Source organism: Phaethon aethereus, assembly GCF_964289735.1.
Source record: "Phaethon aethereus genome assembly, chromosome: 6".
In the NCBI taxonomy this organism is placed as follows: domain Eukaryota; kingdom Metazoa; phylum Chordata; class Aves; order Phaethontiformes; family Phaethontidae; genus Phaethon; species Phaethon aethereus.
This window is the reverse complement of record NC_138580.1, coordinates 22,596,402-22,609,016: the sequence shown is the minus strand read 5'-3', so window position 1 is coordinate 22,609,016 and position 12,615 is coordinate 22,596,402. Positions and strand designations below refer to the sequence as shown.

The following is a 12,615-nucleotide window of genomic DNA, read 5'->3' as shown; positions in this document are numbered from 1 at the left end:
CAAAGCTAACATTTGTTAATTAAAAAAGGGGAAAGTTTGGCTGCATTCCATCCCCCGCAAGCTCCCCCTTTGCCCGGGAAGGGGCGGTAGCTCCGCGGCCTGCGGCAGAGCCCGCGGCGGCCGCCGCGCGCCGAGGGGGCGGGCAAGGTGCGGGGCGCGACGCGGCGCGAGGGGCTGGCTCGCAGCGAGGGGCCGGGCGGCGCGGCGGAAGTGCGCGGTGGCGCGCGGCTCGGCACGGCTCGGCACGGCTCGGCACGGCTCGGCACGGCTCGGCACGGTTCGGCCCGGATCGGCCCGTCAGCCCGCCCCGCCGGGGCTGCGGTGAGTGGACGCGGTGTCAAGAGGCGGCCGGTGCGGGGGCGACGGAGGTGTGCGCGGGTCAGCTGCTTTGAGGCCGCGGAGAGGGCCCTGTCGGGCGAGCGGCCGGTAGGCTCGGTTCCAGCTCCGTTTAGGGCTGGGCGGCAGGCGGGGCCTGTCGGTAGAAGCGGAGCCCCGAGCCGAGGAGGGCGCGGGGCGTCCTCGGCGTCTGCCTGGGACGGGAGTCGGTGCGTGAGGAAAGGCGGCTGCGAGGGTCGGGGAGCGGCCTCGCCTTAGCCGGTGCTGCGCTTGTCCCCCGTCATCCGTGCGCCGTCAGCTGGATCCTTGAAAACGGCTGCATGAAAACACCCGGGAGATGCTGAGCAGTACAGTGGGATTTCAAGTATAAAATGATTGAAGATAACTTCTCGTTTATTTATATTATAGTAACTGATTACATATTGGTTTCCATAGTTAAACTATGAAGAAATTAAAGCTTAAAGAACTGGAAAGCTGTCTTCAACAAGTGGATACTTTTGAAAGTCCGAAAGTACTCCTTGAGCAGTATCCAACACGACCTCATATCGCAGGTAGAGGTTGCCTACAGCACTGTTGTCTCTTTTCCTAGTTCTTCATTCATCAGCACTTAAAAAAGTATTTCTACTGCATTTTCTCCTTTGAAGCCTTTAGACTAAAAGAAATTGAGAAATTGTATCCAGCAGAAATGTAATTAATTATTTTTAATGATGTTAACTTCTTTTCATTAGAAGTATACTGTTAATGTACAATCCAAAAATCAAGTAAATTGATTTAAAAGAAAATGTTGTGATAGAAACAACTTAATCTGTAAATGAGAAAGCAGAAATGTATTTATTTCATGATGCACCAAAATAGTAAAAGTGTATATACACTCATACATACCTTACACTTTTTCCAATATTCTACATCTTTCTATTGTTTTTCCCGAAACAAATTTAGAGGCAAGCATACTTTTTTCACAAACAATACTCAACAGCTCTATATATAATCTCTTTACCAAAGATCTAGAGTTCTCTAACTCATCAAAATGTTTTTGACTTGTTTTCACATATAAACGAAAAAGAGAGTAACAGGCAGTGAGAACATCAGCTTAATTTTGCATGACAAGAAACCTTGGTGGCAGTTCAGAGTATTCCAAAGGCAGAAGTAGCTCTTCTTAATTAATCAGATGCATATCTGATATTATTGACCTGTCTTTTTTTTTCCCCAGCATGTATGCTTTATACAATTCACAATACTTTTGATGATATTGAAAACAAAACAATTGCAGATTTAGGATGTGGTTGTGGCATGCTCAGCATTGGAAGTGCAATGTTAGGAGCAGGGTAAGTATTTAATACTAAGTCCAGTATTAAAGTCCAGGTTATGTTTTTTTCTAGCATAGAAGAGTAGAAAATAAGATTAGAACATAGCAATGCTGAACTAAACTAATTTCAGGTATCTAATCTGGGGCATAATGAGGCTATTTAATATGTTTAGACAATAACCATTCAAATAGTGGAAGAGACAGACAGGTGCCATGAATTTGGAAGTCATAATGTTTGCTTTCCCCTGCAGCACTAAATGAACACATGAAACTTCCTTCACAAACTTTAAAAGGGTATTTGAGAAAGGGGAACAGAGCTACTCACATTTTTATCAGCATGGAATTTATAGCGTGTGCTTGTTACATTTCCCTAAATAAAATAAGTTGCGTACACAGATCCGTTTCAAAACTTTACTATTGAATTTGAACATAGGCTTATTTTGCAAGATTAATACATGGTTTGTTTTTTGTTTTTTTTTAATAGATTGTGTGTGGGCTTTGACATAGATGCAGATGCACTGGAAGTATTTAATAGCAATATCGACGACTTTGAGCTCAGGAATGTCAACATGGTTCAGTGTGATGTCTGCTCTTTATCTGACAGCATGTCAGAGACTTTTGACACAGTTATTATGAACCCTCCGTTTGGTACCAAACATAATAAAGGTTGGTAATTCTGAAAGTCAATTAGAAATTATTAGGAATGAAATAGCAAGGGAAGCACTTTCCATGAAACATCTCCCTTCTTTATTACAACTACCTATTGTAGTTACCTAGAGTTCTGCTGATCTGTAGTCAGTTTCCTAAGTACAAATTAAGAACTTCAGCATTGTAACTAACAGTCACTGTGGCTGAAATAATCAGTATTTCGTATCTAGCTATTTCATATCCCTATCATTGTTCTCTTTTACTAAAAGCAATTGGGTAAGTTTTAGAAATACTTTATGTACCTTAATGTATTCAGTGCCATTTCTCAAATAGCTATTACTTCAGAAAAATTGAAGCATGAAGCAGATCTTTAAATCCTCTAGTTTGAGCTTGTATTTAACAATTCTAATAACTTCAACATTCTTTTAGGAATGGATATGATCTTTCTGAAAACTGCTTTACAAATGGCAAAAACAGCTGTATATTCCCTTCACAAAACTTCAACACGGCAGGTAAGGCCTTCATTTTAGTAGGGTGAGCATTAACCAGGCAATGAAATAGCTAGCTTTTAATGATATTGTCTATAGCTTCACTAATTTGTTCACACCTTTATGGAGTATGAAACTTGTTTCAGGTAAATACTAATCATGTCACATAATTGTGATCTTACTTATCTTGATGTATGTATGTGATCTAATATTTCAGCTTGAAAAACAAAAGGACAGGAGACTTAAGTAAATACAGGGGTGTAGATGTTTATAAGACAGCATAGAAAAGAACTTTTAAAAATTTACCTATATCTATTTAATATTGTAGCACATTCAAAAGAAAGCAGATGAGTGGGAAGTTAAGATGGAAGTCATAGCAGGTAAGGCTAATTTGTTTAAAAAAAAAAACATTTTGTTGAGGGTTAATACCTATAACACTACTAGCCAGTCTTAACAGCCTGAGTTAAATTTAAGTGTGATTCAACACTGAAAAATGACACAGGTCCTTTTTTTTTTTTAAGCAGCCTTTTTTTTTTTTTTAAATACCTTGGCTAGAATACAAGTAGGTACTTAATAAAACTCCGAGTAATACATATTCTGTGCAGAATTAGAATTGGATTCCTTCCTGGACTAGATTTTGCCTTTGAGCAGAAGCTACTTACCTTCCTGCTTCAAAAGGAGATTGTTGCTGAATAACAAAAGCAAAGTGCAGGTCAGTTCTCACACAAAAAAGCATCCTGTCCTTGTAGTCACCTAAGTATTTTTCTGATAGTTGTTCAGGTATCTTCTTGATTCTTAAATATCACCAGCTGGATGCTTTATACAGTTTGAGACATGGAAGTTGCACAAGTGTTTGAAACACAACTGCATTTCAGCCATCCACTGTGTGATGTGGATGGCTTAAATGTTCAGTCATAATCTAGTCTAGAGGTCAAAACAGTTATCCAGTCAGGGGTCAACAGAGGTGGGCCACAGAAGAACACGCGTGTAGGGTATAAGTCAATCACCCAATATAATCATTCTAGTGTAACAAGTATTTTTTGTACTGTTCACAGAACTTAGATATGACCTACCAGCATCATACAAGTTCCATAAGAAGAAATCAGTAAGTATAAGACCTAACTGAGAAAACGCTTGGTCTTATACTAAGCAGGTAAATAAATTCTACTGAAGAAAATTTAAGTTTTATGGCCAGATGTACAGGTGAAGAATGCTCACAGCACTTGGGAGAGAAGTTCACTATGATAGCATCAAGTTCCATTGCCGTTACTACATTTTGTAGCTGAGCAGAGAAAATAATCATTGTAATGAAAGTCAAAGCTACACACAAGGATTAAAGCCAGCATTGCAGCTAGACCTGAAAAAGCTACAGGTAGCCTCCTTGACACAACTTTTAAGTTATTTGCTTGATTCTAACTGCAACTTAAGGCTGAATTAAGTAATGAAGGCCAAAGTAACTAGGATTTTACAGCTGTAGCATTACTTCAGTGTTCTATGCTCTGTACTGCAAATAGCTACAGCCAGTGAAATCCCTCATAGAACCATCTTAGAGGAGGCAGGAGGAAGCTGTGTGCATCATCCCACAACAGAAGATCTAGTCAGGGTGCTAGAGTATGGAAGCTTAAGCCCACAGGCAAGTTCCTGGGTGCTGAATGCTAGCCTAGAAGACATTTATGTCATTAATATAGGGGAAGTAGAGAGAATGCTGGAATGGACTGAGCAAGATTTGAAGGTTGTTTAGGTATGTTGAGTAGCAAAGCCTAGAAGTTTTATTCAGCTGTACCTATTGTCTTGGTGACTTGAACTTACAATGATGGAAGTCTGTCCTTCAGGTTTGCTACATCACAGTTACAGCTTCATACTACATTAATATCTAGGCTTCAGCAGTAAGCAGTTTTAAGTCCTGAATTTATTGGAAGCTGCTATTTAACATAACTGCCAGATTACAAAGTCCAGAACCTTTTACATTTGAATGAGGTGCCAGAGAAGTTGAGAGGATCTGACAGTATAAACACAGCTATAAATATAAAAGAGTTTTCCAGGGTGGTATGTTAAAGAGTAAGCATGCTTCTTAAACAAAACAAAAAAAGCTGTAACCCAACAAAATGAAGCTTTCCTCTCATTATAGGTTGACATTGAAGTTGATTTCATTAGGTTTTCTGCCAAGAAACTCCTGAACTGAGGCATGTCTTTAAAACTTATGAAAAATGGAACAATAAAAACAATGATTTTTTTTATTATTATTTCAGTATTACTGATCTCCATCTCCATTTTCTGTTTTCAGTTGTTTTGGTGCAGGTTCTTCTTTTTCCGTTTCTTCTAGTGGTCTCTTCTTGGGACTTGCTGGTTCTGCAAGATTAAATATGCAGTCATTTATGGTAAAGGAAAGCATTTCAGTATTACCTGAAATCTTCTAAAAAGCAAACTCTTCCTACCATATAAGTTCAAGGATAAGTCCTAGTTTATCCACAGCCACTGCTATGCTAGAGGGTTTACTATTACTGTGACTTAAAGGTTTTAGATCTCTAAAAATACCAACTTTGATGAGTTTCTTCCCTGTAGAACTTTACAGCAGGAAGGCAGGTAAGAAGATGGAGGAATACAATCTAACAGAGTAGGTTTCATTGCGTTTTGTTTAAGCAGGTGTCCTAACTAGTGAATAGAAGCTTAGCTCTTCATCTTCTCCAAGCTATGCAGAACTATTAGTGTTCTCATAGCGTCAAGGAAAAAGAAATATTCACCACTCAAGAGACTGTGTCTGTACAGTTGTGCAACATTACTGACAACCACCATCTTTCAATGCAGAATGCTTGGAACAGCCCTGCAGTACCGCCTCAGCTATCTAGTAATTATTTTAATATGCTTTTTGGACAGTTCTGGAAGGAATCAAGGACAAAAGCCTTAAAGTTACTTTACTGATACTGACAAGAGGACAGAAATACTATAACATAGGGCCAAATCTGAAACACTTGTAAGAAACATGAGTACTTCTCCAGAAAGTAGCTCCACATACTAAAGAAGCTGCATCCAGTGCACAGAATGACACACCTGTTTTAGTGTCATCTTCGCCATCTTCTTCTTCATTCTCAAACTTTATTTTCTTGCCCTGAAACTGTACTTTTCCTTTGTGTGCACTTTGAGGTATCTTTCCCCCTCTTCCTTTTCCTTTAATTTTGCGTCCTGTGGGGATAGAAGATGTCAGGAACTTTCTTTCATTTGTTTTTTAACTATCAAGCTCAAAAGAATGCTTTATTCAGTGCTTAGTACGAATTCACTATTTACAGTTAGTTTCACACAATGTCACTTCTAGGACATTATAAATGCTTAAACCAATAAAAGAAGGACCTTTTGTTTTCTGTTTCAGCAATTCTTGCTGATCTTCCAGTATTTTTTTCAGAGCTTCTTTCTCTGCTGCTCCTTCTAGCACTTCCCATTTAACATCCTTGTTCCGAAGCTGTAAGTTTCCATTATGTGCTGCTTTGGCTTTTTCCAGAGCTTCTTTTGCAATATCCTTGAATAGGATAATTCCCTTAAAAAGAAGAGTGGTGTTTGCATTTGAATCTTACTGCAAAAACATTCAGCTAAAATCACAGAACCGCAGAATCACTAAGGTTGGAAAGGACCTTCAAGATCATCAAGTCCAACCATTACCCAACGCCACCATGTCCCCTAAACCATGTCCTGAAGCACCACGTCCACGTGTTTTTTGAATACGTCCAGAGATGGTGACTCCACCACCTCCCTGGGCAGCCTGTTCCAATGCTTGACCACCCTCTCGGTGAAGAAATTTTTCCTAATAGCCAATCTAAACCTCCCCTGGTGCAGCTTGAGGCCATTTCCTCTCGTCCTATCACTGGTTAGTTGGAAGAAGAGACCAACACCCTCATCGCCACAACCCCCTCTCAGGTAGTTGTAGAGAGTGATAAGGTCTCCCCTCAGCCTCCTCTTCTCCAGACTGAACAACCCCAGTTCCCTCAGCCATTCCTCATAAGACTTGTGCTCCAGACCTCTCACCAGCTTCATTGCCCTTCTTTGGGCACACAAACATGAAAATGATGAACAACATAGCCTGTTATGTACCTCAGCAAGTTCATTACTCTTGCATAATGTCTAGACTGAAGCAAAACTCTCAGACTGTCCTAACATTCTCCATCTCAGTTTTGAACTTATCAGCTGAGAAGGCTAGAACCTGTTCTTTTGAAAGAATTTAAGGGAGTAATTTAATTCTCTAAATATGCTGCAATTCCACAAGTCAAATAAGTAATTTCTTACTTGATTATATAAGAGAACAAGCATTTAATCATTCAGTTTCAAACTTTAATACAGATATCTTCACTCGTCTAAGATTCTACTGACCTCCTTTGCACCTCTGACAAAGTGTATCCATTTGATTTCTCCGTGATCAGAAAATACATCATGGAGATCTTCTCTGCATGTTTGATCATCTAGATCACCAGAAAACTTCAAGAGACATCCTGTCTTTTCTTCCAGAGACTTCTAAATGAAATAAAGAAACCCCCCCCCCACATTTTTGTTGAAGAGTCAAGCTTGAGTATTCCTTTTTTACCCCCTCAATCCTAAACTTGATAATGATAAATAAGCAATTGAAGTCACCCCTCTTAGCAGCCTCAGTAACCCAAGCATTCTGGCTACATAGCTTATTTATGCTGATGTCCAAGTCTTGTATAGTATATTACCTTGCCCACCCTTTTTTTCCCCCCTCCCTTTCTTAAATTTTCTTTGCTTACTACATTCATGTGGAACTTGGGACTCCTTCCCCATAAAAGAGTTACATTCTTTAAATTCTACAAAACAGTTTTCTGAAGGCTGACACCTCAGGTTGAAAATTCGTATAATACTGATTAAATCCTTACTGGATCCTTTAAATACCACAGAAGAATGATCATATCAATGGTGCATTTAGGATCACTTCTGAACAGGTAAACACGCCTAATAATTTAAATTGAGGACATCATCCTTTAAACAAAATTAGTCTCTTGAAAATAAGATTACATATCATGACAAAACAAAGTCTTACTGTAGGTTAGTTGGAAAAGATGAAGAGATTTTCTAGAAAGTGCTCTATATTATAGAATTTCAAACTCTGAATATCCCACATTAGCTTTACAAAATGTAGCTGCAGGAGCATGTTTGTTATGTGTGGATTGAAGCATTGCATAGTTTTCAGGTATAGAGATTTAAGAAACCCATACCATTTCAGCATCTGCCGCTTGTTTCTGTTTTTCTTCTTTTTCCCTGTAGAAAAGTTAAATTAGTTAAGAGTTGGTTCAAGTGCGGTCAGGTGAGCAAAACCAGGCACTTCAGTTGATAATGACTTACTGTTTAGCTCTTGCTTTAGCTTCTACTTTGTTCTGTCTCCTTTCCTCATTCTTCTTTGTACAATACTCCTCCCTTCAACAGAATACAAGCCAAGTTAATACCACTTAAAGTGTTCCATTATAATTATTTTATAAGATAGCAGTAGCCAAGAAACAATTGAGATTAGCTTTGGGACTTGGGAAGCTAGCCTCCAAAAGGTACAGCTATCAATACCTGTACAACAGTGTAGAAACTTAAACTTCTCAGGTTCTTGTCTAAATTCACCCTTGACCATTATTAGTTCATACATCAGTTTATTGGACTTACTTGAAAAGTACGATCAGCTCTGTGTCTTTGTACTTTTGGTTTGGGATCTCTGTGAACTTCTTAGCAGATTCAACACTATCAAAAACTGCAAATATTGAGCCCTGTTAAATGGTAAAAGATATTCAGTGTCAGAGTAATTGAACAGAATGTTGTCCAGGGGGGATCCCTGCCCCAGGTGTAACTGTTCATTGCAAGAGCTACCTTAAATGTTCTCTGCAATGTTCTCCTCATTTGAATGTTTTCGACTGGACCTTTATCCTCAAGCCATTCTTTGATATCATCAAGAGTTGCATCTAGTGGAAAGCCTTTCTGCAAGATAGCAACAAGCTTCAGTTATATGCAACAAACTGACAGTCAGAAATTAAAACCTATCTAGTATGAGTTAATTCAAGCATTACTTTGATGGTTTTTCAGGCAAAGTCATGCAGAACAGCACAGAGCAAAGGAAGAAGTTTACTTACAACATAAACAGATCTATTTTTAATTGCAGCCTTGTACTGGTCATTTAATTCAGGAAGGGGTTTGTTTGGAGATCTTCTGATTTTAGTTTTGTCTTCATTGATTTCCATTAAACCAGTCTTGGATTTTCTTAGTGCTTCTACAATAACACTAAAATCTTTTGAAAGGCGACTTAACCTATTGAGTAAGCAGAAAGGTTATTACAAATGTACAGGCAAAGCTGAAAGCCAAATGTTAAACAGCAGTAGGAGTTGTATATGCAAACCAGGGACATTTGGCCCCAAATGAAGGGAAGTTGCCCTTCCATCCAGATTAGTTGTACTTTGTTTTACCTGTTGAATTTGATCATTACTTCTAAAGGCACCCAGCCATCATCTAGTTTGATCTGTTCCTTTAGGAACTTGTCTCGTGGTAGATTGTGATTGCCAAAATAGTACTGCAAAAAAGAAGGGAGAAGGAGGTGGGGAGAAAAATTTGTCTTTGAATGTTCAGTCTTAGAAGCTCATTTTCACCTGACAACTTACTGCAGTGGATCGAGACATACCAAAATTCATTAATCTGAACAGTTAGAAATTCTGAAATTATTGCTTCCTGCTTTAACATGATACTTTTGGAAAAGTTATCTGCAACACACAAGCTCTAAAAAACCCCCAGTGCTTCATGCAATGGGACTAATGAGGCAAAGGTAGACTGCAGTTTTCTTTAGGAAAGACATGAAGCTTATTCTGTTAACATAGCTATTCATCAACCTGACCAAGCTTTGCAGAGTCAAAAGTGAAATTTATCACCAGATTCAGGTTTTAATCCTTATTTAAGGAATGTGTAAGCAAGAATATTGTATTTGCCACACAGAGAAATCATACACGTAGACAAGAGTTTCTAACTCTCATTCAAAATACTGTAAGATTAAAAAATCTGTTTTTATTTGAATTTACTATGTTCTCATTTTGATTATGTCCAGCATGGGAAGAGCAGAGTGTCATGTAGTTGACATATTGTTCAGTTCAGTACGAGATAGACAAGTTAGATTCTTTTGCTTACTAGCAGTCATCTAACTAGGATCAAATACTTGAAGCCATAGGATAAGTTGAAGCCTTTTCCACCAATATCGTTGTGCATTAAGAAGTCAGTGCAGGTTTTACAACAGTATCTCTCCCTCTAGTATACCTCAAACTCACATTACCACAAGTCTAACATTGTGAACTATTTTTCCCTCAATCTCTGTTTGTTGGTCGTCGTGTCTTCCCCCCGCCGCCAATAACGTCTACAGCTCCATATGCTAATGGATAGTCACACACAACTGTATTTTTGTCCTTCAGGAAAACAGTTTTGTTCTAGATGTCATTTTAAATGATGTGCTCAGTTTTTTCATTGTAGGGTAACCCTCCAAGCCTCTAGAGTGAGAAATAATTAATCTAAAGTAGGCACATAAGTTAGTTGTAATTTATAACAATAAGTTACAAAGCACTAAATCATAATAGCAAGTTATGCAACGTGCTAATATTTTGACCAGCACAGATTCCAAAGTAGAAGGATTTTTCCCCCCCAAAAATCAGCCATATAAAATTAAAATGCATCTTCCTATTTGCGTAGGTAGAATAACCCCATTGAGCATAGTAACAAATTGTTTAATGATACATTCACTTGCTCTAACACCTAAAACATTAACAAGTTAAACCTTTTGTATTTTTTAAATGGTGGTTGTACAGGCAATTCTAGACAAGTATAACTTCCAACTTAGACTACAATTATGAATAAACTTCAAGTATTAAATACGTAACATAGACCTGTGACAGACTTTTTTTTCAGAGCCGAAGATTCAAGTCTAACTCCTTATGAAGTTAGCTTCCCATTAGCCAAGTCCCTACCAATGAATCTCTCCAAAACTACATCTCAGTCCAGATCCCAAGCTATAAACTGAACTTACCTCAATTTGCTGACAGATTTTGCTTTCCAAAATAGACATGTTTTCACCATCTCCATTTTCAGCCATTTTCACCAGCTGTGTTGAAGGGAATACAGAGCAAAAGCACTAAGTACTGAATACTACTTTCTACAGACTTCTATTTGTGTAGTGTTGCATTTCACTGTGGCCTCATCTAAACAAGGTAACAGACAAGTTCTTTAGCCACATGTTTATGCTTATGAGCCAACTTTAAACATGACTACAGAACTCCAAGGGGAAACTATCAAACAACTGGAAAAAAACCTAAGTAAAATACTTTTGTTGTTAAGGCAGCATTTGGCATTCTACATTCAAGACAAGTAAAAAAATGCTGGCACTTTAGAGCATTATTTGTTGTTTACCTTTTTCTAGACACAGATCCTCAGTTGGTACCCAACAGCAACAAACCTCAGAGCCAACATTTGTTAAATCAAATCTAACCTTTCGTCACTAGGCAAAATATCAGTAACAAAAAATGTTTAACAGGTGTAATTGGAAACTTTTCTGAAGTTTCTGCCTCCTAATTAATCTTTGAAAGTTCAAGGAACTTACTGGAAGAAGGAATGAAAATACCTGCATTTACTAATACATCCTAAAGATATCAAGGGCTCTCCTTTACAAACTTGTCTTCAGTTCTGCCTGAATACTGAATCAAGCACCTTTGGTAAGAGGTGAGGTGTTTTAACTTGAAAGTAACTCCTTCCCCTGACTTGCATTAAGCATATAATCCCAGGACATCAGATACAGTCACTACATGCACTAGAAGGTTGGTAAAAAAGCAGTTACTGGCCAGAAAGTTAATTGGGATCAGAAAATGTGTTTCTAGTTGCTCTTAAGATAAAAGTGTGAAAAGAGCAATCCTTGAGGAAAAAAATGCTGCTTTATAAAGCTGTCAGAAATCGGTTTGAATTCAGTTTTAAACTACGGAGCACAGATTTCTTCTTTCTCCCTTTGGGCGCTATCACACTTATTAAATCCAGCTACAGAAGATGAAGCAGTTTCATGGCCCTCAGATCAGTCATTAAGACTACTGGTGAAGATGGGTTTGCACTCATGTCTTGCATGGTTTATTGGGAGATTTAAGTATACACATTCTGCTCTTCTGCCATTCACAGGGCAGTAACATCTTTCAGAGCATCAAGATGACTGACAATGTGGAAGCAGGGAAAACTCCCCTGAGGCTCCCTTCTCTCAGTTCTTCATCAGAACACCTGCCTGGCAGCCCCATCTTCTATTAGTAGTTTAATTCACCAATCATCATCCCATTGCCTCCTCTTCCTGATCTTGAAGATCATCCTTTCCATCCTTTGACTTGCTTGTAGTTCTTTTTAATCTAGGCACTTACAGCTTTAAAATTTGCATCCTGGTCTTCACTTCTGGTCTTCTACCTATACCTAACATTGTAACACTCTTTAAAGCATGATTTCAGACAGTGTTAGGTGACAGCTACGCTGAGAGTGTGATCCGTTTGCCTATAAAGCACTTTACAAAAATCCAGACCATAGTACACAAGCTAACAGCTGCAGTTAGAGATGTCTCACATAAGCCACCTTGACTACAGGAGACTTAATTAGTTCAACACCACATTCAGGTGCTGGCACTCTCTTAACACTCTCCTGCCATGTCCTCCCCAACACCTGGCTTGCCAGAGAAAACAGTGTTCTATTTTACACTATACCTAATTTGGTGTCATTGAGTGGCAGTCTCTGGAATAGTCCCAGCTTTTTCCATTGGATCAACTAATTGACCACACTCCTTGTGTGCAACTGTTAACACCTAATCCAACA

At 38.8% G+C, this 12,615-nt stretch overlaps 2 protein-coding genes across 2 annotated transcripts; one reads left to right on the top strand and one right to left on the bottom strand.

The window, feature by feature from the left end:
• Positions 1-297: 297 nt before the first annotated feature.
• METTL5 (methyltransferase 5, N6-adenosine) lies at positions 298-4,960 on the top strand (the record flags this gene model as incomplete). Its single annotated transcript, XM_082001383.1, has 8 exons — positions 298-321; positions 772-887; positions 1,547-1,661; positions 2,127-2,308; positions 2,720-2,802; positions 3,107-3,158; positions 3,834-3,883; positions 4,907-4,960. The coding sequence occupies exons 2-8, from the start codon at positions 779-781 to the stop codon at positions 4,958-4,960; spliced, it is 645 nt and encodes a 214-aa protein (XP_081857509.1). The 5' UTR covers positions 298-321; positions 772-778.
• A 69-nt stretch (positions 4,961-5,029) lies between these two features.
• SSB (small RNA binding exonuclease protection factor La) lies at positions 5,030-10,876 on the bottom strand (the record flags this gene model as incomplete). Its single annotated transcript, XM_082001381.1, has 11 exons — positions 5,030-5,127; positions 5,827-5,958; positions 6,124-6,307; positions 7,135-7,275; positions 7,992-8,034; positions 8,119-8,190; positions 8,425-8,525; positions 8,626-8,733; positions 8,886-9,060; positions 9,216-9,319; positions 10,811-10,876. 11 exons carry the CDS (start codon positions 10,874-10,876, stop codon positions 5,030-5,032), a joined length of 1,224 nt encoding a protein of 407 aa, XP_081857507.1.
• Positions 10,877-12,615: the final 1,739 nt, after the last annotated feature.